Raw genomic sequence first — 26,398 nt, forward strand, 5'->3', positions numbered from 1 at the left:
AAAGAACAGTGAGATGGATTGATAGTAATGGACAAAACAGACGCTGAGTCACTCCAGCCAATGTTCTATAAACTGTCTGGGAATGCAATTCATTTATCTGATCCCTGATCAGTGAAACATTGAATGATCTGTATGTGTGAAAGAGTTCAATGAGTACCTCCAGTAATAACGGCCATCTAAGCTTTGCCTCACTGACAGACCATCAATGCGTTGTGTCTCTTGATGGATAGTGAAATCTAGTGAGCTAAACGGTCGTTCTTCTTCTGGCACTTTTTGAAATGTACCAAACACTTTAGCTGCATTAGCACCACCATGTGGACTGGAGTAGGGCCAACCCACATTTGCAACAAACATGGGAAAAGCAAGAATACTGTCTTTTGTTTTCTTGTTTGCCAGAGTTTCATGCTCCAATGTCAACTACCCATAAAAGTTACATTTGAAATGGACATTTACATTTGTAAGCAATGATGAGGAATAAATGGCTTAGTCTTCATGGCACGCTCAGGCTGAGAGTGAGTGCCATCCCAGCCCTGGGCACACACAGCATATTACACACTGATTCAGAGAAGGAGGGCATTAAATGTATAGTTTCTTTGACTTTGCTGGAACCTGTTTTTGCTCTCGTGTGGCACACATTTACTGTTTCCGTATACCTTCTTGAAGGAAAATAGAAATTCCATTTTATTAGTCTATATATACTCATTTGGAATAGATGAAATTGTGTATGACATTGTAACAGGCAGTTCTCTTTTACTGTTGGCTTTTATCAATGCTCCCTAGCATTCAGTGTTTAAATTCATTGTCTTGGTTGACTAAATAGTGGATTCTTAGATATGCATATCTGCAGGACCGAGCTCCCTCCCTGGGACCAGAGCATTGATTTCCATTGCAATAGAGATGACATGCAGCTGTGCATTGTCATACCACCCAAAGGTATCAGCCCTAAGTAGTTCACACAATTGATCACATCAACTTCTGAATGTCACAGAAGTCCTGTGAGCTGCACATAGGTAAAACACTAATTGTTTCTATTGCCACAAAGTCAATAAAAAAAAGCTGTCTGTCAAATTTGGAACTGAACCTTGGAGCTACAGATTCTGAATCTGTTATCAAAGGACTGAATTACTGTGAAATAACTGCGATTTTTCAAAAAGCCATAGCATGATTGAATACTGACCAAAACACCTGTTCACAAGTTGCTTCACTGGCTCTAACTCTGGCTACACTGTAGTTTCTAAAGCAGATATGTCAGCAATCACAGTTCACTAGAGGCCACATAACTGTAAAGCACTGTGTATAAAGGTTGGGTTCAATCGTAATCATAGTAAACGTTATTATTTGTGGTTATTTAATGTTTTGTAGAAATATGACTAGCATAGCATACAATTTACACCAGAATTTAGAAGGTAAATGTAGAGCAATTTTAAAAAATGTAACAAATATTATTCTCAATAGAAAAAATAAACCAGTGAGGGTTCAGAGCCGGAGCTAGACAGAGAGGGAGAGAGAAACACAAAACTCTGTAACACATTGAAACCCCTTAACGCTTAAGACAGTAACGAGATAACTTTAAATGAAGAACACATTTTCTTGAAGTGCTGATAAAAATACTAAACCTCCACACAACTTGAGAACGGCTGAAACAGCCTTCCAAGGACCTGAGGGTATGACAATCTGTACCAATTCAAACAAAACCTTTTGACAGGTCTTATCCGTTTAGGATTTAATATACAGTATAAACACAAAACATTCCCAGTTGGGATGAATAAAGTATCCGTCTATCAATCTATAAAGTGAAAAAGTATTTTATATTTGTCTCCATTTCCAAATGCACAATTTTACATTAAAGACATTTTGCGCGAAGGGTGCTGAGAATATAAATGTTGATATGACTTATTAATTAAGTACAACAATCTTAAACATGTAGTTAGGGTGAAAGATCGTGAAATGTACACGTTTTTAAGCAAATTCCATGCGTAACTAACGCATGATGAACTTGGTCAGTCAGTGAATCCTACTATCATATTTTCCACGGGAATACAGACACAGTGCACTGCAGCAGCCGACACTATAGTTTTTGTATATATTTTGTATAGGTGTGCATATGTGCTTGTATAGGATACACAGAGAGAAAAGGGAATATGCACCATAACTGGTTACCCACATCTACGATATGTGGAGCTGTGTGTTTGCTTTGCTGCCAACTTCAAGCATGACACACCCTCCAGAAGTAACCCTCTATATAGGCAAGAGAAGTTCTATGATGGAGACTGGGTTTTTTCAAGAGTGCGTGCTCAGAGTTTGAGTATTCCTGGAGAGCAAGAGGATAACAGTGGCTGCATTGTGACTCTGCTCTACTCCATTATCCTCTTACAGACGTGTCCTGGTTATAGGACACAAGCTGCAGTCAGCTACATATCAATGGCCTGCACTGGGGGCAACTCTTAATCTACTAAAACGACTTCAGGGAGGTTTATATTATCTTAAGCATGGTAAAATAAAGGTTGGATAACGTTGTCCTCCTGTCCATGATTCTTAATGACTGGCCTGTCTTGACCTTATTTTTTATGCTATGCTTCACACAAAACACATATTTGTGTTCCAAATATGTAATGCTGAAGCTAAAACAGCGCTGTGGCAGCAATTACTTGGTACCCTCTGCTGTAGTAATGAGGGGCAACCCCAGAAATATGCTCTGCACTCAGTTTGCTCTCCTGTATGTCTGCGACCCTTTGGAAATTACCATCTCTCAGAGCCACACAGTGCTTATTATCTCCCTTTTTTGATCTGATCTAAAATCAATTAGTGTTTTTTATCTTAGGGGAAAACAAAGGATGTTTAGGGGACACGAGAAACCATAAAGGGCAAATGGTGCAACTCAACTTCCATTGTGATCAGGACTATTGTATGTATTGCAATATCCATTCACTATTCCTTGATGTTTAATTACAATTGCATTCAACTAGCAATCTCATTTTTGACTCTTTGTATATATATTTTTTAATCGCTTTTCTGATGGTTAGGTTCTGGATTATTTGGTATAACACATTTAAAACGCTACTAGACAATCAAATGGATATCTGGTTCTTAAGCCTTGCTCGCTGACCCCTGTTGGGCAGTGAGTACTACAATGAGCATGTTTACTCACAAGGAACACACACAAGACAGGTTGTATAGCCAGCTTACTATAACCTTTCGTCCACTTCCTTCAAGTGAAGTTAATAGCAAAATAGAGTTGATTACCTGGTCTTCTTTAAAATAATGTCACATCCTTTAGTTTCACTGCAGTGTTGAATCCCTCAATGCCAGGAAGAAGAGTTTGCTGCCGGCATCCTGCTTCAAGATTTTTCTTCTGATTACATCCATCTCTGGCTTTATCTGATGATGTAGGCCTGGAAATCTGGGAGTATGGGCTCTCCTTCTCCTACAGTCTGTGGAATAACTCAGTTGTCATTTCAGCTTTTAACAATTGCTTACAAGTGTTTACCTATACTAAAGATAGTTTTCTAAACACTTTCTAGCAAAGTTCAACTTGTTCTTGTATTTATTTACTTGCTGATTCTTATTTAGTTCATGATTCAATGTGTAACCTTTGCCATGCAGTATACTAACAGTGTTGTTTTTTTCTCATTGATGAAACAGAACACACTTTTCTTTGATCTCATTTGGAGCTCGTCTTCCATGATGCAGTAGCTGAAGGAGAAGGGCAGCTACTGACCTCAAAAGAGGAACTGTCATCTCAGGCTGCTTGAAGTCCCAAGGCAGTGGATGCTGTGAATAAGGGCACATTAAATCAATTAATCATAATATAGAGATGCCTCTTTTCTCCCTTTTCATAAGGTTTTGGTTTATGTGTTTACAAATCTAGAGCTTGCTGTGTATTAAGATAAGCAGAAAATGTGGCCTCATGTGAGTTTTGTGCTCCAAGTTTACACAAGCTTCCTTATTTCCTAGCCAATTTTCACTCTAGCTTTATCTTCGGGGCTAAATGTTTATATGCATCTGCTGTTTCTCTTAATGCCTATAAAGTGGATATCATTATTCTTGTCGGGCAGTCTCAACTGATGAAGCAAGATGTCTGACTGTATAGTTAAGAGCTGCCATGAATATGCAGCTACTCAGGAAACTATGCAACTGGATGTGTTCTGCCTCTCTTGCCAGCAACTGCAAGACAGATAATCTGCCATTGATAAAGAAGACTTCATCTGCCCTTTGTTTCTAAACAATGTGCTTTCATACTTTAGGGCAGCAATTTGAGCATAACTGTGAGGGAAGTAGTTAGGCTGCTTTTGTGATCTTTCAATATTTTAAAATGACAACGCTGATTAGGTTTCAAGACACCCACTGCTTCAGTTTGAGTCTGCAGAGTTATAATCTCCAACATACTAAACAAATTATATTTGTACTATTTTAAACACATGAATGTTTAAATGGTGTCCTCTCTTAATAAACTTTATAAGAACACCAAAAAAAACAGAATCACTACCATTTGCAAGGTGTAATTTTTTCAAAATATGATAACATAACATTTTTGTCTGCACTGTATATAGTTTCAAAAGGTTTTCTAATGGAAGATGGTTTAACAACTTAGCCACAGGACTGATTTTTTAGTATAGCATTAGCAAATTCAGCCACGTGGCATTAGTGCAAAAAGCATGAAAACACTAAATATATAACCACTAATAGAGAATACAGATAACAGGACTGTATGTCGACATTGACATTCTCACTCATATTTACAACTTGAGCAACAATACAGGAAAATAAAGAGAGAAAAAACTTACTTTTTTTGTCCCCCATGGCCTCGAGGAGACGCAACTGATTCCACTTCCTGTTGATCATGTGAATGAAGTCACATGATCAACAGGTGGAACATGTCAGGGAAACATGAATGAATGAATGAATGGGGCCATGGGAGCATGACTAAATCGTTATTTTTTATATAAAATGAAATACAAAATTAGTTGTATGTCTAAATAAAAAAAGAGGCACACAATAATACAGGAAATAGGCCAATTAAGCGTTAACCCAATATACTGTATTCATTCCCGATTTTCATGTTTTTCTTTAATCTTTTTTAATAATCAAATTCAAGCAAGACTCATATGAACTATGCCTGCTTAAGTTAAATATACACGCTTCAATAAAAAATTCCAGCCATGATTAAAAGAGAGGACTACACCTTAACCTTTTTTTGGCAGTGACAAACATTTTCCTGACAGTTTTCTAAATAAACTTAAATATGATTACAAAAATAATAATTATAAAAAGAGCATACCAAACACTGTGCTGGAATTAAGCAGCCATTAATTTACTCGAGCCTCAGGAGCAGAATAAATGAGAAAATGAAGAGTGTAATGGTGCATTAGTGAGGAGCCAGTGGAACAGGCCCTGGGCTGTGTTTTGCATAGGCAACTATTATGAAAACCAACCTGTCACACGCTTGAAAGGGCAAACCAGTTGGCATTATACATAGAAGCACAGTGTTTCCTCAAGGTGGACACTGCATGCTTCCGCTTGTTTAGGACCGGATGCCGAACATGCTCCATAAATGTGAGGGGGTTGGATGAGCTACAGTAATGGCAAAGTTAATTAAATGATAACCTTTACTTTAGTTTAACGAGTAGAGTTGTGTTGCGTATTGTTGCCATAATGTGTATGGTTTAAACAATGTTATAATAAACAAACAGGACATACATCATAGATAAATGACTATACTGCAGGAATATAGTGGTTTCATTCTTGAAATTATAAAACTATCACATGTTTTTCCTATCTGAGGTTTTCAATAAGTGGCTACTGGGATAGAATACCTGATTACAGATGTATTCCTAAGAAATTTTATTTTAACATTTGCGCGTGTGAATATTATTCTCACTTTAATTATCATATTGATGTTAACAGCTTTGTATTTCCACATCACACTTAACTTTTTAGATTGGTTTGACTGATGCTGCCAGTGCAGCAAGTTTACTCCTGAAGTATTTATCTAATCATAGGCTCCTGTTGTGAAAACGAAAGCTAAACTTAATTTGATTTGATGAGGAGATGGGCGCTGGATATGAGGAATGGAGGTGGATGGGGTGAAGGCGGCCCGCAGCAAAACCACCTGAAATCACAGCTGACTGCAGGAGAGAGGAGGACGCTGACAGCAGCACGATGATTGGCTGCTGGAGATTGAGGTGACATGTAATTAGTTAAAGAGAACGCCCATGATGAGCTGATTGTATACAACTGCGGAATGAACGAATGTACACTCAGTCTTCCTGAAAGAACTTGCGCTTAGCTTCATACAAACTGTAACTTTCAAATAGTGCCAGGGGCGTAAAGTGGGTGGGTCAGACCACACCCATCTCTGAACTCTTAGATTATAACTTAAAATACAATGTTAATGTGCTTTCACGTGCAAAACCATGAATCCACCACTTCAACATCGCTGTCTTTAACTTCCTACTGAATGGCCCCAAGATGATATAATCACTCTATATTTACTTGTACTTTGTGATATGAATCGATCATGTGATGATCATAATCTTATGTCAGTTGGTTAATTATCATGGAACAAAAGCTCAGGAATGCTAATGATGAATAAATTAATTGAAATTTGCAGTTCTCTTGTTTGTCATACTGTTGAATATGATCAGGATAAGATCACAATCAAATAATGTTTTACTAATACAGTTGTATTAGCTTTCCACAAGATAACACAATATTATAATAGATTTCAAAATGACACGACTAATTCATGTCATTAAATGTTCTTTGAGTGCTCGTGTAAAATACATAGAATGATTGAAAGCATTAGATAGAAAATGCAACTATATATTGATTAAAATAAGATATAGGAATGCTGATTACTTACATTTTTAAAGGTAAGAACATAACAGAATATGACTGGTCCTGTATCAGTAGTGTGGTGCATTATAAATGGTATTGTATACTCAACATTGTATGGTCTTCATAGCTTTGCATGTCTGTATGTCCCTAGAGCAATGGTAGAGCAATGGTAGAGCAATGGTAGATGACTGCCTTCACTATCCTTGTACTTGCTGAAATAATTCTGGTTGCCATGTGCTATATGGGTCGATCTTTGTGTTAAAAAACGTATTCACCATCAATCTACACAATGAATTTACCATCATGTGTTGCTGAAAAAGATGGAATCAATACCTCCAAGATTTTGAATGTTTCCTTATTTCATATGAATGTTTCCATTCATATGAAATAATAATGTGGTCAATTGAAATACAAATTGCCTTAATGGCATTACAGATATTCAATCATTTAAATATGAAATGTCAATATTGTATCTCTATCAATCCTCTCGTGGCACATGGGGTGAAAGCAAGAAACAGACAATAGAGAAAAACAACAATAGTTTATTTTAACCATATTTTGTGTATGAACTACAAACTCTGGTCTCTATAATTGATCTCCATATCTTTTAAAGGTCATGAAAGAATGTTTACATGAAAATCAAACTCATATTCTTATACAGAATTTTTTCTCTTTTTCACTTTTAGAACAGGTTGTTGGCACATGTAAAATCAAAATCAAAATAAAATGTTTTTGTTTTTATTCTCAAAATGTATTTTAATATAAATCTACCATTAGAACAGCATTCCCTCTCAGAAAAAAAAGGAAAATAATGTGAAAAAAATAATACTGACCAAAAATATTTAGATATCTTACATACATGAGACAGCTCGACTAAAATGCAACAAATTTACCATTTAAATTTTCAGACAATTTACCTCCAACTAAAGGCGAAAAGGGAGGATGGTAACACTCTTACATAAACTGAGCAGAATTGTGATCCACATCCCACCACTAGGAACTCAAACACATACTAATGGACACAACCCATGTCTTTCTATGGTTTACAAATGTGCCAAAATCCACATAAGTGCAATTTTGTGATAATTGGTGTAAGGGGGTGATGGCGAAGCTTGATAGCGGGTAATCAATTATCTCTTCCGTATGGACTACAGTATCTGGGGACCCCCTGTTAAGAATCTACCCCCCACATTTATGTTATACGCAGCACATTCAAAGTGAATAAATCAATGAAATGAAACAATCTCCAAAAATATCTTGATTAGCAAATTACATTTAGTCTCCATACTTAGTGGATACGATAACCTCCTGAATTTGCACCCAGATCGTTTTAAAGCTCAAATTAATAATTTCCATGACCGAATTCAACATTGTTGACCTGGCAGAAGAAGCAAAGTGTGTGGGAAAAATACAATTATGCTGTCTTATATAGGACTAAAATGATAGACTGAAATGAGGTGAAACATGAAGGGTAATTAAAATGTGTACTTACCAGAGTATATCATTATTACCCCTAACATATATAATCTAAGCAAAGAATTGTATCACAGAGAAAGAGCCCAGCTAACATGAGTATTGTGGGAATAGTGCTTTAGATTATTATCTTGTTGTTTAATTTACTTCAATTATCATATCCTAGTCATGGGGTCATCTAATTTATTCTCCATACTTTGCAAATGCTGATATGTTTAGCTAAGGGAAGAAGCCTATTTGTCTTTTAGGTCAGAAATTAGTAGAAAGCACTCAATCCATGAAGGCTTTAAAGCTGGCTGTAAAAGGTTTATAGATAGGTTTAATTTAGTTTCATTGCCTTTATTATCCAATTTGGGACAGTGAACTGTTGTTAAACTAAGCTGTACTCTGCTTTGTTTAACGATGATCAGAAGAAAAGCTAGCCAGAGTGGTTGCGTGTGGTTTGGACTTGTAGAAGGGTGGGTAGAGGTGGCTGTAACATGCATGGAACTACAAACATTACAGCTTATAGGCTTGACAGTGTTCTGTTTCTAGCAAAGAAAATGGTAAAATGTTACTTTTTGAAACCAAATGAACATAGAAGTGGACAGCAGATATATCAAAGTATGCAGCTGGGTTATTTCAGAGGTTTCAATTGATATGTTGATACTTTATATCGGCTGTGTAATCACTATTTCTATCATTCTGTTAGTTCATGGTGACCCCAAAGAAGGGTGTTTAACCTTTTAATACATATTGCTGTAAAAGAAGCAATACCTGCCATTATTTCCTCAAACATAAACCCTTAGGCATCTCCCTCAGTTTTAGATCTGACAAATATCTGCCTAACCTCAGAATTGTTGGGTGCCTCACAGTGGAGACTTTGAAATGATTTCCAGTGGATGGGCGCCTGCAGAGCTGTGTTCTTCCAAAGCCCATGAACACATCAATTAATATGGAAATGGTGTTGTTGCAAAGGGAGAGAGGCAGGTGCAACCCAAACATCTGGTTGCTGCCCAGTCCCACACATTCACCCCTAAAGCATAAGCCCCATCGCCCAGGGCCAAGTCCTACGGTTGGCAGGGGCAGGGTGTAAATCTGGGGCTGCCAGGCACAGTCCATGTGGAAATATGGCACACAGATGACAGGCAATGTGCTCAGGCAGTTGTATAAACGGGTTTAAGATCTTTTCTTCACTCCATCAGACTGCTTCTGACAGCACTCAGTCCTGCAGTAGTGCACATGAGGTAACGGATCCCAGCATGAAAAAGGTGACTTCAAAGTAATCATCTGCATATGCCACAATACAAAGCAGCAAAAAGGGAAAGATGAGGCCATGATACATTGGAAACAGGAGGTGGACTTTTGCCAGAATTCAACAGCATCTATATTCTTCAAAAGATTTCCCTATTTTCTCAATCACAATTATTAGGAATCTAAAGTACCCGTTAATGGTGCTCAGGTATCATGGCCCTCAGAATATAAATTAGTCTTAATGCAATTAATGGAATGTTCTTTATTATAATGAGAAGATGTCTAAAAGAACTGGAGTCAAAGCAAGTTGAGATTAGGAACACAAAGAAAAATGTGTTTTTTTCAGAGTAAATCAATAGAATTAAATTGAACTAAAATGCATTTCTAATAGTCACCCTTGACTTTTACAACAGCAGAACGCAGGACACATTTCCTTTATTTCAAAACCTCAGTCTACTGATGACAGAGCGAGAATGCCTTATATGTATGTGACAGATACAATTAATTAATCAAATTTCATCACTGAGAGTTCTGTCACTTACTATAAAAAATGAGCAAGTGTTTGATTCTTCTCAATTACAGATGGTCACAAAAGATTTCATCACTTACTCCACAGCAGGAGAAAACCACTAATGTGCTCTAGATTCCTTTGATACATGGGGAAATGAGGTTGCTATCTCATCTGATCCAAAGGCAGCAGTTTACCAATAAGAACAATAATTTACTTTAGGAGGTTTTCTTCAACAGATGTCATCAAACCGAGTTTGAAAAGCATATTAGTAAACCAATCTGTGAAATGAGAGGAAAGGCAAAAAAAAACTAAAATTGGGTGATGAAAAAATAATTGCAGAATACAGTTTTTTCTTGATTCAACCACAATAGTTTTTTCTTAAATAAATAACTTCTGTTTTGTAAAGACACTTTTTGAAACAGTAGACATACCCTTATTCCCAAAGTCATTGAACAAACATCACTAGCCACTGATTTGCCAAACACACAAGTCTATTCCTCCGTGTTTGAGCCACAGTTCCACAAACAATAGTCAGTAATGTCCTGCCATTATGCTATTCCAAGTTTATAATGTCTCCTTTTGAAAAAGAAAAAAAAAGAAATTAGATCTGGGTCTCTTGTACATTGTCTTTTGAACTTGCCCGGATTAGCAAAGGTTCGTGCGCTGAGCTGTGTATGGAGTTGATAGTGGAAGCATGGTTGTATGCAGTCTTATAGGCGTTATAATGGTTGAGGTGCTCGTGCTCAAGAGGCGGCAGGGTCAGGTGGCCCTCCATGCCTGGGCCTCCTGTTACACAGTCCTCGTCCACATTAATGATCTCAATGGTGCGAGTGGGTGCGTGGTGGTTCTGCTGGTGGTGCTGTTTGCGCATCTTGTAGAAGATGATCAGCATTACCGCTGCCATGAGTGTGATTGCGACAAAGCAACCAATGATGATCTTGGTCGTCTTCATTACCTCATCCAAACCGTTCAGCGAATCATCCCCACCCAGCTCCGTGACAGGGATTGTGTAAGTCTTCTCCGTTGCATGGGTTGACAGTGGGGTCCGGACTGTGGTGGTTGTTGTAGAGGTGGGTGAAACAGACTCCCATGTACCAGCAGAAGGTGTAGGGCCCACTTTCTGTTGCACAGCGGTGGTGAAGCCTTCAAAATGTGGTGTTTCTATGGTCTCCACTGTAACTGTGGTGAAGTAGCTGAAGCTGCTGTTCTCTGTAGAGGACACATTGAGCGTGGCAGAGGCTGTTGTGTTACCTGCAGAATTACTGACCATACATGTGTATGTGCCTGTGTCCTGCATGGTAACATTAGTGAAGTTCAGAGTGCCATCATTCAGCACTGAGATTCTGATCTTGTAAGCACCGTGTGTCATGATGGAACCGTTGGGTGTAATCCAGCTCACCGAGGTCAAGGAGCTAGCTCTGCATTTCAACTCTGCAGCACTTCCCTCTGTCACATTTAGGTCTGTGGGAGGCTCCACAATAACTGGAGCGTAACAGTGAAAGTAGTTCTGGTCCAGCTCACCAATGTATCGTCCCTTATGGTTGGATGGAGAGCTGCAGCGGGCACAGCAGCTTGTGTTTGCTGGTACCATCTCCTTAAGCCACCAGCTTAGCCATAGGATGTCACAGTTACAATTCCACGGATTGTGGTGCAAGTGCACCCTCTCCAGGTGATGTAATGGGGTGAAGAGATCATGGGGCAAAAGGGTAAGATTGTTATGGGCTAGATTGAGTTCCACTAGTGACTGCAGGTCATCAAAAGAGTTCCTTTCTATGGTCTGGATCTGGGCATGCATCATCCACAGCTTCTGCAAATGGATGAGCCCTTTAAAAGAGCCAGGTCGGATGACAGTTAGCTGGTTCCCCGACATCTCCAGTTCATCCAGCTTCACCAGGGGAATAAGGTTGGGAATTTCCTTCAGATTGCACATTCCCAGATTTAAGTATCTCAGATTGCTCAGCCCTTCAAAGGCCCCCTCGGATATATATGAGAGTCGCTTGAGCTCCCCAAGGTCCAACCTCCGCAATGAGGGCACTCTGTTGAAAGCATAAGAGGGAATGCTCTCTATGGGGTTATTCCTCAGCCAAAGCTCCTTTAGTTTGGACAGGTACTCAAATGCCCCGTTTGGGATAGTGGTGAGGCGGTTATCAAAAAGCTCCAAGGTATTGAGGCTGGCCAGTCCATTGAAAGCCCCCAGCTCAATTTTGCGTATGTGGTTTTTGCTCAGCTGCAGGATCTCCAGATGTCTCAGATGCTTAAAGCTGTCCACCTTTATGACCTGAATAAGATTTTCTTGCAGGTTCAGGTAGCGTGTGTTGGTAGAGATGCCATCAGGGACTTCCCGCAGGCCTCGTCGGGTGCAGATGACTTTGCTGAACTGGTTACTACAGGAGCAGGCAGAGGGGCACGTCTGAGCACGTACCAGCCCTGCCACCACCAGCAGCTGGAGGGCCAGAAGCAGCACAAACAAAGGGTCGGACAAGGCCCGGTTCCACCTAGGACCTCGCATCGTCTGCTGCTGCTGATAGGAGGTCATCTTGTTTAACATTCATAATTCATTGACTGGTCTTGCACTCTTTGGAATGAGGATTGGGGCTCACTGGAATGAAAAGAGAGACAAAAAAAGGAAAAAAAAACATTTGATCATTAATACTTGTAAAGATGATCAAATAACACTTCAAATAATTACCACTTACTTTTTCTGACAAATGTATAAACACACATGATTTATAATGTTTTCAGTGAGTCTGAAGCAGCCACTATAATGACATACACAAACATCCACACACACAAACAAACGTGCAACCTTGATCAAATGCCTTATATCCATCTCTGTTCCTGGGCACACTGTCCTCCCTGCACTCTCAATGTAGAAGTGCAATGACAACCTCAACAATGTTTTGCTTCCTGTGTAACTGTTTGAATCTATTACGTATACATTTTCATCGTTGTCGGAGAAACAGCCTTTTTACCTATTTAAGCGAAAGACAGGAAAAATACTGTGCAGGTCGGAAGCGAGTCACAGAGCTAGCACAGATAAAGATAAACATTTATAGAGCCTCTGATCTACCTGAACTGAATGTTTTTGAATGTGGGAGGAAACTGGAATATATTGAGAAACCAATGTTAACATAAAGGTAAAAAAATTTGAACTTCAAGCAGAAATTGCTAGAGTCACAACCTGAGGTGAAATGACAGTAATAAACTCTGTCGTTTAGCTACAAATTGATACAGTAAATATGTCAGACAGTACAGTATGAGATGCATGGTTTATCTTGGTTTATGTGATGGATAAAGTGAAACAGCTGCCATATCTAGGAAAGGTAATCAAAAATAAGCAGGTAATTCGCTGTCACTAAGTCAATTGTCACTGACCACGTGAGTTAAGAACACAAAGTAACACATTTTGAAAATTTGAAAATGGATTATCACATTTTGAAAAGGATAAAAGATATCTTTTCAGCAACATTCCTTCAAATTGCACAAATGAGGACATGAAAAAAAACTAAAAGCTTAAAGGTGAGTACAAAACACAAAGAGACAATTACAATGTGCTTCAAACATATAGCAGTAAAACAGGAGTAGCAATTTCTGAACAGAATGGAATAAAGCAACCAAAAAGGGCTGTTGTGGGATTACAGTAGCTTCTGCTTCTATACAGTATTATCAACATACAGCAGAATCTGAAACAGAAAGCGCTTCACTTAAGACTGAGCAGGATATTGCTGTAACTACTGATTAATTGCTTGATTACTGACTCCATTAATTCTTCAATTACAGAATTCAAATTCTAAGCAGAAATGCCTGAGGGTGAACAAAATGTGTTTCCACGCAGGGGTCCAGGCAAATGTGACAGGGATCACAGACAAAGCTGAAAATCGCATTCCCTTACGGCAACTGTAATTTGTTAGGAATTTAAACCTTGCATTAAACAATTGACTATGGCACAATCCAGAGTACAATATATGAGGTTTATGCTTGCAATTTCTACAGACCTTCGAATTTCCCCACGGGGATTAATAAAGGTGCATCTTATCTCATCTTATCTTATCTTATAAAATTGATCGCGAACATAGAATAAGTTACTGGAAGTACAATGCTCTTTCAAGGTGAAATTTCATCAATACTATTTATGACCATTTAAAATATATAATGCAAAGTTTAAAGTGATGAAAAAGATCCCATAAATAAGGACTCAATGAAACTTATTCCATTATTCACTCCTGTTTTGAAGAGATCAAACCTTGAAAGACATAAACAATGAATCAGCAATCCAAATGATGGCAGCAGAAAAGATGAAGTTCAGGGCCGGACTGGGATAATAAGTCAGGCCGGGAATTATACACCCAGCCAGGCCACTACCAGTTTTGCTGGTTGGATCGTCAATATTTACAGCGTTGCTGCCCATAGTAGCTGTGGACTGTTTGCCCTGTACCTGCCAGCTCCTCTGTGCTGCTGGTTCTACTACCCAGATAGAAACATATTGACAGAGGTTAATACTAGAAGTGTGCTATTGTATTTGATAACCACTCGTGTGTACATGTTTTAAGTAGGGTGGTCCTCAAATCCTTTAGGGGGGTCTGGGGGCATGCTCCCACGGGAAGATTTTTTATTTTTTATTTTGGAGTTAAATGCATCAATCTGGTGCATGTTGAGGTCAACATTAAGAGATCAAATCTATTGATACACCCATATGAAACAGAACTGTATACAATGCATTAATCATAGAATTGTAAGAATATGCCCACAACCAATAACATACCATATCCAATAGCAAAACATTGACTTATTTATTTTTTTGGTTCATTTAGGTGTGAGTGTGTCTGGGCTCCTGAATCAGCCTCTCCTGTCTCCTTCTTCTCCACCCTGCTCCTCTGTGAAGCAGCACTAAAGACTAGTTTTAGCTCTCAACAAGTTGTTTAAGTTTATTTTATTTCACCTAGTTAAAATGTTTTCTTTTCATTCATGCATATGTAACTAATCACTCCCCTTTCAAACTGTATGTTAGTTTTACTATAACCATATATAATATTATAACTATAATAATATTATAAAGTTTCTGCTTTGGAAATATTTGTTTTACTTTAATGGTGACCAAACCGTTTGAGAGCCACTGAGATATCTTAGATTAAAGCTAACTATCTAAACCCTCAGAGAGTCCCTTACCTCGCTGAGCTGTTATCAGAGTCTCTCAGTCTGACAGGAGAGACCTCTCCTCCACCTTGTTGGTGAAACAGCTCCTTATATATAAATATATATATATCCGTTAGCTCCGAGCTAGCACTCAATCCATATCATTCAATCGTTTCGTAACAAAACAAAAAAATGCAAGAAAACTACTTGTTTAGTTTGGAAAAAAAGATAACGAGTTTTGGATTTACACCTTGGTAAAGGCTCGTGTTTTTTTTACCCAGCCAACCACCCCAACCTATTCTATACGTGGACTTAGGCAGCCTGCTAAATAATGTATTTCTGATATGGAATGATCAAACTTTTTCCATGAGAAAAATGTTTCCCTCGAAATGTAATAAACAACGTGGTTTTGTCAATTTTACCAGGCTAAATCATCTGAAGAATGAACTGAGCCTTATATACAGTAACCTTACCTGGATGATGTTTGGTTTTTTAAAATCTCTATTAATATAAAATAATAATTAATTGTTGTAAATATTAAAATGGTACATTAGCAACAGTGTCTAAGAATAACCTTAAAAGAAAAATAAAGGGTTGAAGGGTCGACTGTTTTAAGTGGTATAAAGACGCACTATACAGAATTAGCTGCACTACCATGTAATAATAATTCTGCATCTGTCTCTGTTGAGAAAAAATAGCATTCTTTAAAAAAAAGTTACAGTGTAGCCTGAAAGACTAAACACTGTGCAGACATCATGCTCAAATGTTGCTTTGCATAGAGTCTTGCATGTCACATGAGTCCTTACATCAGGGTGTAACTACATCAACCAGCTCTTCACTCCTTTTCCCACAAACACTCCCTGAGGATTTGCCATCAGATCACTTAAAGTTGACCAATCTGAATTACATTTAGCAGCCATACAAACAAGAGACTCATCGTTTTGCATGACAAAACTAATTAATATGCATACTGCATAAATACAATGGCTGTCTTGCTTATATGGCTGATGTCCTTCTCATCCCAGAAGTACACACTTTCCAGTCTTATAACCAGCTGCATCTAACATTATAAATCAGATACACAGACAGTGATTTAATTATGTAACTCATATGAACAATTTCTATCAATACAGTATGTTGATTTAGAAAAAGGAATACACTACATGAAGTATTACTTTTCTTAGGAACAATGATTTAGAAAAAAAGAAACATTTAGCCCACCAATCTACAGATAAATGGGAGCAATATTCCTGAAGCTCTTTCACAAGGTTTATTTGAGTCAGCTGCTCTTATTTCTTTCTGAAAGAAGAACATGCAGGTTAATCATCTGAAGCGCTGACCCTAATAGCTTACCATCTTTCACAAGCAGGGAACATCTATTCAGCTAGTTCCGAGTGTCTCTACACTATTAATGTTCAAAATGTATTTTTTGCTTGTACAAGTCCCATGTTTCATCATACCATTCTATTATATTTTTGTGGCCAATTGTAGAGCTACAATTCACCAGTGCACATACTGTGCAGCAGTTTCCACTGGGTCCTCCTCCCAGCTCTTTTGATGGGTACAGTAATTTTGGAGTCCATATCGTATTTTTGCATTATAAATCAGCCAGAAAAAGGCAAGAATGAATTATTTAGTAGGGCTACAGGAAATTCTAGTGGGGCTAAAGCCCCCAAAATAGGACTGTTGAAGCCACTGCTTTGCAAAAAGCACTGAGTGATTTTCCTCTGCTCTCTTTCTGTGGTCTACAAACAGTTTTCTATCTTTAGTCTTTACAGACACATGCATTGCTTCTTTTTAAAGGTGAGGAAAGTGAAAAGGGCCTTTTCCTAAGGCTTCTGCACACACTAAATGCTTGAGCGCCCACTGATTATGAACTTTTAGTGAGGAGTGACGGACAGAAGATTTGGCTTTAACACTGAATGGCATGGATGGGGGGTAGACTGATAAGAGATTGTAGAGAGAAAGATGTGCGACAGTCAGAGGAAGGTTGGCATGTGTGCAATGGAGAGAGAAATGGAGAGAGCGAGAGAGAAAGAAGGAGATTAATGAGATATAAATCAAATCAGGTCACTCCTTGATAATGCCAGCAATCTTGCATCAGCTCCAAATATAAACCAGAATCTTTTATGGATTCCAGTGCAGGAGGGATACCCACCACAAGCCTTCCTCTCTTCTCTTATCTACAGTCTCACAGGATACACATTGCAGTACTTCAGCAAACGCTACTGCAATGAATAGATTGGATGAAGGTTTATATCATATGGGTATTTTTTTGGGATGCTGTCAAATTCTGCATTCAGTTTTTTTCAAACTTTTTCTTAAGCTGTGTATCAGAATTTCAGTAGGGTGGAAACAGGACACAGCATCGTGATTGAGCCAGTCAGGGAGTGCTGTGTCACTGCTGAGACTGTCGTGTTTTAATGTGAAAGCTGAAAACAGTGTGTCACTCAGCATGATTCAACGGCTTCGCTTCCATATTTGTAATTAACTATATTTTCAGTAATTTATTGTCTTCACATTTTACCCGCCTTCTAATCTGATAGAAATTTCATGTTGATTATATATAAATGCCATCGACTGTTTGTCTTTACGAAATGCTGCAGTGAATGTTATCAAATAGATTTGTATTTCTCTTTTCTTTATTTAGCATGTAGTGCATCATACTGACCAGTTGTACCAAAGTGATACATCTCAAATTATCATTGCGGTACTCTCCCAACAACACATATAATGATTTCTTTATGGGGATTTCAGTAAGCAATACACAACAGGAGGGCATCAGAAATAAGGGGCTAAAAGAAGTCTATCTCACGAACGCACACGTTAAGCTCTTTTCACGCACACACACACACACACACACACACACACACACACACACACACACACACACACACACACACACACACACACACACACACACACACACACACACACACACACACACACACACACACACACACACACAATTAATAATTAACTAAGTGTTTCATCTGCAGATAACCTTTTGATCCCATTAACATAGCACCAACCACCTACATGTGTAAACACATCAGTAAACTTGCTTAGCAAGCTGTATTTATCTGTAGGTGTTTGCTGAATAATTAACCAGACTTTTGCAACAGATATTTTAATCAACCTGAGTCCAGTTTCTTAAAAAAAATCACTGCATGAAACTTGCACTACGGTGAATTATTTTATACCAGTGTAGTGGGGTGCTTGGGAACGCAGCTCAGGGCCTGGCTCCTCTCCCCAACCACACCCCTAATAAGGGCAGAGTATAAATTGCACCTGCTGCAATTGCTCTTTCCTTTGGCTCTGCTTTCATGGTCGGTGGTGCAGGTAGGCTGTCTCTCAAAATACGTCTCAGTTACTTCTAGTTTTTGTTAAGCTTACTTGCTGTTTCCTTGCAGTTTGTCCGGTGACTCTTTGTTCATGTGGTGAGTAAAGCAAATAACCTCAATAGTTTGTGCCTCATGGTAGTCAATTTCTAACCAGATTGCTTTTACCATTGCTTTTAGGTTCACCTGCTGCTGTTTTTGTGTATGCCAGCTGCTGTTTTTGTGTATGCCAGTTGCTGTTTTTGGTTAGTCCAGTTTAGTTTCAGTTTTGTTTTGTTTTTTGTTTAGCCAACTGGGATTCCACTTTGTTTGTTTAACCTTGTTTTCAGTTATTTTCTTTTTTCCGTTAGTTTAGCTGAGTGCCGGTCATTGGGGGGGGCTAGTCACCCTCACTATTTGTTGTGGTGAAAATCACCGGGGAGCACGAGTGAGGACCTGTTTGCTGTGGCTGCACCTGGTGAGTATTTGGTTGCATCCTAGTGTCACTAGAAGTAGCCTGCCACCCAATTAACTGGCCTCAGCTCCCTTTAGATTTAGTTTTTATTTTGTGTAGCCCTTTGAATGTTACATTTTAGATGAAGATTTGAATCCCATTATGTAATAAAGATCATTTTAAAACTGAGTAATTCTTGTTGTTTTATAACCCATTATTTAATCTTCCAGCACCGTTTTCCTGAGTTTCCTTTTTCTTTTGATTTACAATGAATAAAGGTTACTTTACTCTGAAACACGTCTCTGCCCCTCAGTCCTGAACCTGTGTCCTACTCTTTTTATGTTTATATCCTGGGGTGCAAGTCCCCAGGTGGTGTTGTCGGTCCATCCCACTTCATTATAATTTAAATTTAACCACACCAGCATTACACTGAGACTCAAAACATTTCATAGTCCAATATATTTATTTCATACATGTTGAATGTGTTTTGATTTAGTTCCATATTCATTTTGCTAGACATTTTTCCTCGCTACATACACATTTGTAATACTGCAGGTGCAAGGGCTTTCATCAGGTGGCCATATGCTCCATTTGTATTGTGTAAGCTTATTAGGCTATAGACAGTGACTTAACAGACTTTTACTTAAATGAAAACGTGGTATTCGTAATCTAAGATACAGATCAATGCCTGTGTTAAATAAAGTGTAAACAACTGTCGAGGGAAAAACTGAAGATGGACCTACTGTAGCTCTTTATCAGTGTCTTTTGTTTTAACCGGCCAAGTGAAACAGACAAGCCATGTACTTTGAATTGGTGCTAACTAGCCAAGTGACACAAACTGACAGCTGCTCCCCTGCCCACAGCCTGACGTGCTTCCACTCACAGCTTGGCTGTCTCATCCATAACAAGATGGTAAAATGAATTTGATTCATCCAAAAACAGCAATTTAACAAGCAATTCATGCATGAAAATAGATTGGGAAGTAACTGTAAAAATGGAAAACAATCCTCATTTAAAAGACTTCCCCTTTTGGGTCACTCCAATGATACCCACACTAATCCACGCCTTATCGCATGTGTGTTTTTTTCTCCAGTTCCTTGATTAAATCCTTGGTTCACCAATGACATTTATACTGTCCGTGCACTGTGCATAGATAAATGTACTTCTAAAGGTTTAGTGCTTTCTGGTTTTTGCTTCTTTGCAATTCACATTTTGGTGTGACGATGGAAAGGCAGAGAAGATTTCAGCCAGCTCATTAACATCAGATACAGTCCTAATTGGAAACGTATACAATGAAGGGGAAAACTAAGGCAAAGAAAGCCATTAGCAGAGGAAGATGCAAGCTCATCTAATGAGCCACTGTACCGTCAGCCACAGGTAAGCATTCTGTCTCAGCCATTCTGCCCGTAAATGATTACATCACAGTTTCTTTCTTACTGTTAATGCACATAAACTGGCACTCGGAATGCTTTAGAAAACGCATAAGATCAGAATGTCACGATGAGACTTGCATTAAGGAGGGTTATCATTTTTAAGATAACTTATTGACCATTTTGCAATTATTTTCCTGACTTTATTACATACAGTAAAACATACAGAAAACAGAGAATATAGAGCAGATAGACACATATATCATGCAATAATTGAAAGTATGGGTTACGTGGCATGGGTTTCAAACACATGCCTGGCGGACACTTCCTAGTAGTCTTACTTTTAATTACCCAGACAACAAGCCCAGACAAAAAGCTCATTTACTGCAGACTGTTGTGTTTATCTAACCATTTATTGGATTGTGTTCATTTAAAACCCTTAAATGAAGTTAATTGGTAACCAAGAGTTGAAACAGAAAATGATAAATCATTTTGAGATAAGTGGGACTAGGGATCCATTTAACCATTTGTGTATTGCATAGTTCTGAACCTTAAGCCATTCCTGCAAGACTCGGTGCAACTGTTATAAATACTGAGACCTATTATAAACCAGACAAGGGTCTCATATGGGCAAATTAGTTTGCTCCCTGTGGAATAAATGTATAACCTGAATTGACTTTTGTTTGTATTGGTACCATCACAAAAGGAAAACCTATTCTGCAACATTACCAATTGTGGACAGACAATCTGTAGTTGAAGGTTGCACATAGCTGTGAAACTCTAATACTTTAGTTCAACCAAATGTAAGAAATGGAAAAACTCCAGACATGTTCTTGCAATTGCCTCATAAGATAACATTAAAATATTATAACCAAATTAGAAAATCTAGGAGAATGTAAGTATTGTTCATTTCCACAATCAAACTACCAGACACAACAAGTCCTATAAGGAAATGTCCATTCTCAGAGTATAGGCACTGTAGGTTTCAAGCTTCAACATACCATTTCTGAAAGTTAAGGTTGTGAGTTACAACTTTTGGCACCTCATATGTTGTCATTTCCAGCCCCCACAAGATTCCTCAGTGGTGGTTTCTACAAACATCTGTTGAATATGACGCATCTTTCTCTAATTTTGACTTTTTCAGTGTTGTGAGTCAATGTTTCAGTATCCGCTAGAGATAGAGGTGTGTCACCACAGTGTGAGGAAGTCGGTGTATCGTTATTTCAGTGCATCACACTTGTTATTCAGGTGCCGCCCAGTTCTACACAGAGACGGAGCAATTGGCCTCCCCCCTCAGTCAGAGGATGACCCCCCGAGCAGCACATTTTCCTGACAAATGAGCCACAGCAATGTCAATTGGCCTATGTGGACAAAAGTACCCTACGTGAAGCTTGTTTAGGGCTGCTGGACTTGAAAACACATGCAAGGATATATACACATGCTTCTCTATGAGCTGGTACGAACACATGCACTTAAGCAGGAATGTGTTGCACTTACAATAAAGGACAATTATCAACATACTGTGTGTATCAATACAGAAGAGCCAATGTCTAAATGGAGTCCTTAACTGTGATTTTCTGATTTCTTATGCAGTGTTGATGCACAGTATTTCGATTCGCTTTATTCTAAGGATTTGCACTGACTGCCCAGATTTTCAGCAGAAGGTGTTTATCTATGGGAGAACGTGTCTGTGGTGTATGCTTTTAGCATGTGAAAATCTTAACAAGCTGTGTACGTGACAGTCTCCTTGTTTCACAGTGAGCAGTGTGTTGGCGGTGGGGGCTTGTGGGTGACAAGTGGTATTGATAAAAGCATTTTTCACCCTGTGAACATTTCAGAGAGGCTGTGGGCAGAAAATGGCTTCCAACCACGAACCTTCAAGGATGTGGGATGAAGGAGTCAGTCTGTTATACCGCCGTCTTTGTGGTGTCCGGTTGAGGTCAGGGTTGGCATGCATCACGTGGAGGCTGACCGAGCCATACAGAGGTCATTCAGAGGCTGCAAACCCGGACATCCAGGCAGCCCAGCCTCCCTGTGATTGAGCTTGGGGCTTGAGCGAACATGTGAGATAAGAGGGTGATAGGGAGCACACTGATGATATCTACAAACCAGAGGCAAAACCAGAAGCTACAGTGTGAAAAAATATAATAACATTAAGAGCCTGTTAAGATTGAAAGTGTGATTTAATTCAACTGGCTTTGAGATTGATTCTTGTACAATTAAAATCCTTTTGAAAAGACACTGGAACACTACACCTCTGTTCTCTAGCCATTTCACTGATTTTAACATCTGTTCAGTGTAGACATGTTCAAGGACACATTCCTGTAATGTCTCCTGGCTTGATGTGTCATTATACTGGTAACGTCAGTTGGACTGAAGGTCAGCTGCTAAGATAAGTTATCTAATTGACAGTAAGAACATGTGGTAAGAATAGGTATCATTTATATAGGAATATTGTGAGTGGGGAGACATCTGGTGGTTTGGAAACACGAAATTACAACAACAAAAATTCTTGCAACAAATAGACATCCATCACTCATTTGGATCAACCTGCATATAAAAAGGATGCCTGTGGGTGGCTGAGTTGTATTTTCTAAGAATTGTTTGATGATTTAAGGATATTTTTTGTGAATATAAGAATAGAAATAATATATATTTTAAGCTTTGTTATGTGTGTGTTTGTCTTTAAAAGGGGTGTGTGTGTCAATAAAATGCAGTTAAATCAAATTGTGTCCCTCATCACGGTTTAGGCAATTGACCCATTATAGTATTATTTTCTCATGCTGGAAGACTGTGGGATTTGTATTACAATTGCAGTTAACATTGAACAATTTAGAGCCCTTGTTGAGCTCACAATAACAACACAAGAGAACATCTTGTTCTCTTATGGATTTGATAAACACAGGAAAACAACCCCCAAAAACCCCCACCTTGATAGAAGATAGAATCGGAGGATGAAACCCTCTTTATTAGTCACATACATGCACACAGCAAATTGGTTTCTGCATTTAACCCATCCTAGTACTAGGAGCAGTGGGCAGCTATTGTGCAGCGCCCGGGGAGCAATGGGGAGGGGGGATAGGAGGTTTCCGGTGCCTTGCCCAAGGACACCACAGCAGGGCCTAGGAGGTGAACTGGGACCTCTACAAGTAGCAGTCCACCTTCCATATTTTCAAATCTGTTCAGGGACTTGAACCGGCGACTCTACGATTCCCAGTCCAAGCCCTTACTGACTGAGCCACTGCTGCTTGAGGCTTCTCAGTTCTGAATGCTGGATTTCATTATCAAACTACAGGAGGTAACAGCAGCTAAAATTGAGGTAGATGAAGGAAAATATAAATCTTACGTCACAGTATTTTATTATTGCATAAACTATTATTAATACCACTCACTAAATTAATTATTTTTGGAAATGTAGTCTGCCAGAAAATAAGACTTATATTATGAGAGTATAGTAATTAAATAATAAATATCCTCGCTCTTTCATACCAAGCCTTATTTTTTTACTTTTCTCCGTCATATTCACACACACACTCTTATAATTTGGAGATGCCTAACAATCACATCTCAAAGGAAAATTCAAAGAATGAACGGTGGAAAGATTCAATATAATTTTCATGCAGAAACGCCATCTCCTGCACCATAGATAATAAAGGGTGGATAAAATATGAGAAAGAGCACATGAAAAGGAGCTTTGAAGAAATAGCAACTATTCATGCCAGTCATACTAAATAAGAAGAATGCCATTTAGCTTTCAAAGAGGTCTTGCAATTGTCACTTTTTCATGTGAGTTTCCATTACAACAAAACAGACTGTCACAAGAGGGCACATATTCAGGGTCTGATATGCTTCTCCATCAAAATCTCCAGAATGATATATTTTGGCAGGGGTAATAGACACACAATGATGAAAACGTATGGCCAACACTGACAAAAAGCATCATCAGCCTTGAGGAACAGTGGTTGCAAGTAAAAGCTCCCAGACAGTACGACAGTAGTTCACACCAAGAGCAGACGTGTAGTGGAAGTTACATGCATGAGAGACCAGAACTGTTTACACCAGCGGCGTATTTCTATGTGCAGTCCAAAAGAAAAAGAAAAATACAGCCTGATACAAAGGTGAAATATGAGAGCAGCAATACCAGCATAGAAACACTGCTGGAAGTCACAAAGTTCTCCTTATTTTTCCTTCTTTATATCGTGCTCCCTTTCCAATTCTGTTTCACTGCCATAAATGGGTAAAGCCTATAATGAGGACTTTGCTCGATACAGTTAGCAACACTGGAACCACAGAAATATTATAATATTATGAATCTCTCTCTGTCATTGTCTATCATTTAATAAATCATTTCTAGGCAATTCACTCCCTTTGTAGCGGAGCTGATATGCATTTGGTGTTGCATCTTTTACATAGAGAATGAACAGTAATACATTTCTGGTTTTCAAATTGTATTTATTCATTGCATTAGAATGTATGTTTTCTACTGTATATGCTAGTATCCACATCAAATGTGGTTGACTACTATATGCTTCTCCGACATATAGTAACGGGACTTGCAACAAAAAATGTAAAATAAACTCCTCACTAATTAATCGAAGCAGTGACACAGACTCTACCACATCTTGTTTACAGTACAGTACTTGTGTGAAGTTTGGCCTTGGATAAACGTTATGGTACAGCAACCTGTCATTGGAAACAAGCTTGAATCCAAGGCTAAAGGAAAATACACATGAATAATTATAAAAATAAAAGCCTAAAATAGTCTGATAGTTGTTGATACTTCAGCTAGATTCCATAATACATTTTCTACCTGTTATTCATGAATGTGAACAGGAATTGTGGGGTAGGCTATCTCGTGGGAGTCAAAATGTTAAACAAATACTCTTAATGATCGTAAAACAGCTACAGATGGTCTGGTTATGTTAAAAAGGACCAAAATCAATGTATGAGGAAACAAAATGATTCCCTCATGATGTCCCCATTTTCCCAAAAATATTATTCCAATTGAAAACCTGCTAAATATGCTACAAATCCACAAATGATTCTGTCTTTATGGATTCAACAGAAATGTTGAATTCATATTGACTCAAAGTGTACCGCTCTAAAAGTAAAGCCCAATTGCTCAGTAACAACGTCCTTTAACTCCTGTGTAGGCATTTCAAAGATGAAGCCATTTTGTACAAACCCTAAATATTCTAGAACAAACATATACTTATAAAATGTATATAATGTAACTAGAACATTCTTTTTTCAAACTATTTTTTTTTCTGAAGGCATTAGTTGGCACATTACGTTAAGCCTCTGAGTGTGTGTAATTTAGTTCTCACCTGCCAATTCAATCACTGTTCCAAGGGGTTCTGGTCGTCCTCATGTTAACTTTCAATCCACCTTTAAAGCTGTCCCTGAAAAACACAAGAGACAAATCTGTAAGAATATTTTCAAAGCAGACTAACAGTGATACAGTTTGTTGCTTCTCCAGTTCCACTCAGTTTTATGGGATACAGGCCTTGAATAATGTGCTGTTCTGGAAAGTTTTGATGCATGTACAAACTACCAAAAATGCAGTTTTTACAACCCCCAGGTTACAGTATATCTAATTCAAAATTCTCTTTATTGTTTCTAAATAATCATTGAGTCATCTTGTTAGTTTTCCTTTCAACCACTTCCTCAGCAATCTCTGCTGATGCGGACATTTTGGTGCCTTTTAGAACCTTGATATAAGAGGAGGAGCTACTGTATATAGTACACTACTGAAAGTCGGAAGAGCTCATTCCCCAGGGACGAGGGGACATGCAAAGCCATAATGCATCACAAACACACACGTCTATGACAAAAAACACACAAGTACACTCAACACATAGGGCAGACCCTGCTGAATAAATTATGGGTGACAAAAGCAAACGGAGATAAAGCTCTCCATCGCAACCGCCATCCATTAGTGAGGAGCAGGAACTGTGAGAGAAAATAAGCGTGTGTTTGATGCACAGGAGCATTACTGTGTGAGCCTATCATGACCCCAGTCTTTGTTCTAAGATAAAGGGTTTTGGTGTCTCTGTCTCATTTATGC

General features: G+C 38.5%; 1 protein-coding gene and 1 long non-coding RNA gene across 7 annotated transcripts in view; both read right to left on the reverse strand.

Annotated features, from left to right (window-relative positions):
* Window positions 1-4,898, reverse strand: part of LOC134883112 (uncharacterized) — a 37,854-nt gene extending 32,956 nt beyond the window's left edge. For 4 of the 6 annotated variants that reach the window (XR_010168236.1, XR_010168238.1, XR_010168239.1 and 1 more), the window contains exons 1-3: window positions 4,785-4,898; window positions 3,650-3,771; window positions 3,244-3,431 (exon numbers count right to left, since the gene is read on the reverse strand). This is a non-coding gene — a long non-coding RNA (uncharacterized LOC134883112). Of the gene's footprint in view, window positions 1-1,322; window positions 1,489-3,243; window positions 3,432-3,649; window positions 3,772-4,784 lie in introns of those variants that run through there. The other 2 variants (XR_010168240.1, XR_010168235.1) reach the window with 2 other exon arrangements.
* Window positions 4,899-10,057: 5,159 nt separating this feature from the next.
* Window positions 10,058-26,398, reverse strand: part of lrrc4ca (leucine rich repeat containing 4C, genome duplicate a) — a 43,021-nt gene continuing 26,680 nt past the window's right edge. The window contains exons 2-3 of the mRNA XM_063909754.1: window positions 25,659-25,733; window positions 10,058-12,653 (exon numbers count right to left, since the gene is read on the reverse strand). Of these exons, the coding sequence (XP_063765824.1) occupies window positions 10,656-12,602 (1,947 nt within the window). The 5' untranslated portion in view covers window positions 12,603-12,653; window positions 25,659-25,733 and the 3' untranslated portion in view covers window positions 10,058-10,655. The remainder of the gene's footprint in view (window positions 12,654-25,658; window positions 25,734-26,398) is intronic.

This window comes from Eleginops maclovinus, chromosome 2, assembly GCF_036324505.1.
Source record: "Eleginops maclovinus isolate JMC-PN-2008 ecotype Puerto Natales chromosome 2, JC_Emac_rtc_rv5, whole genome shotgun sequence".
NCBI classification, from domain to species: Eukaryota; Metazoa; Chordata; class Actinopteri; order Perciformes; family Eleginopidae; genus Eleginops; species Eleginops maclovinus.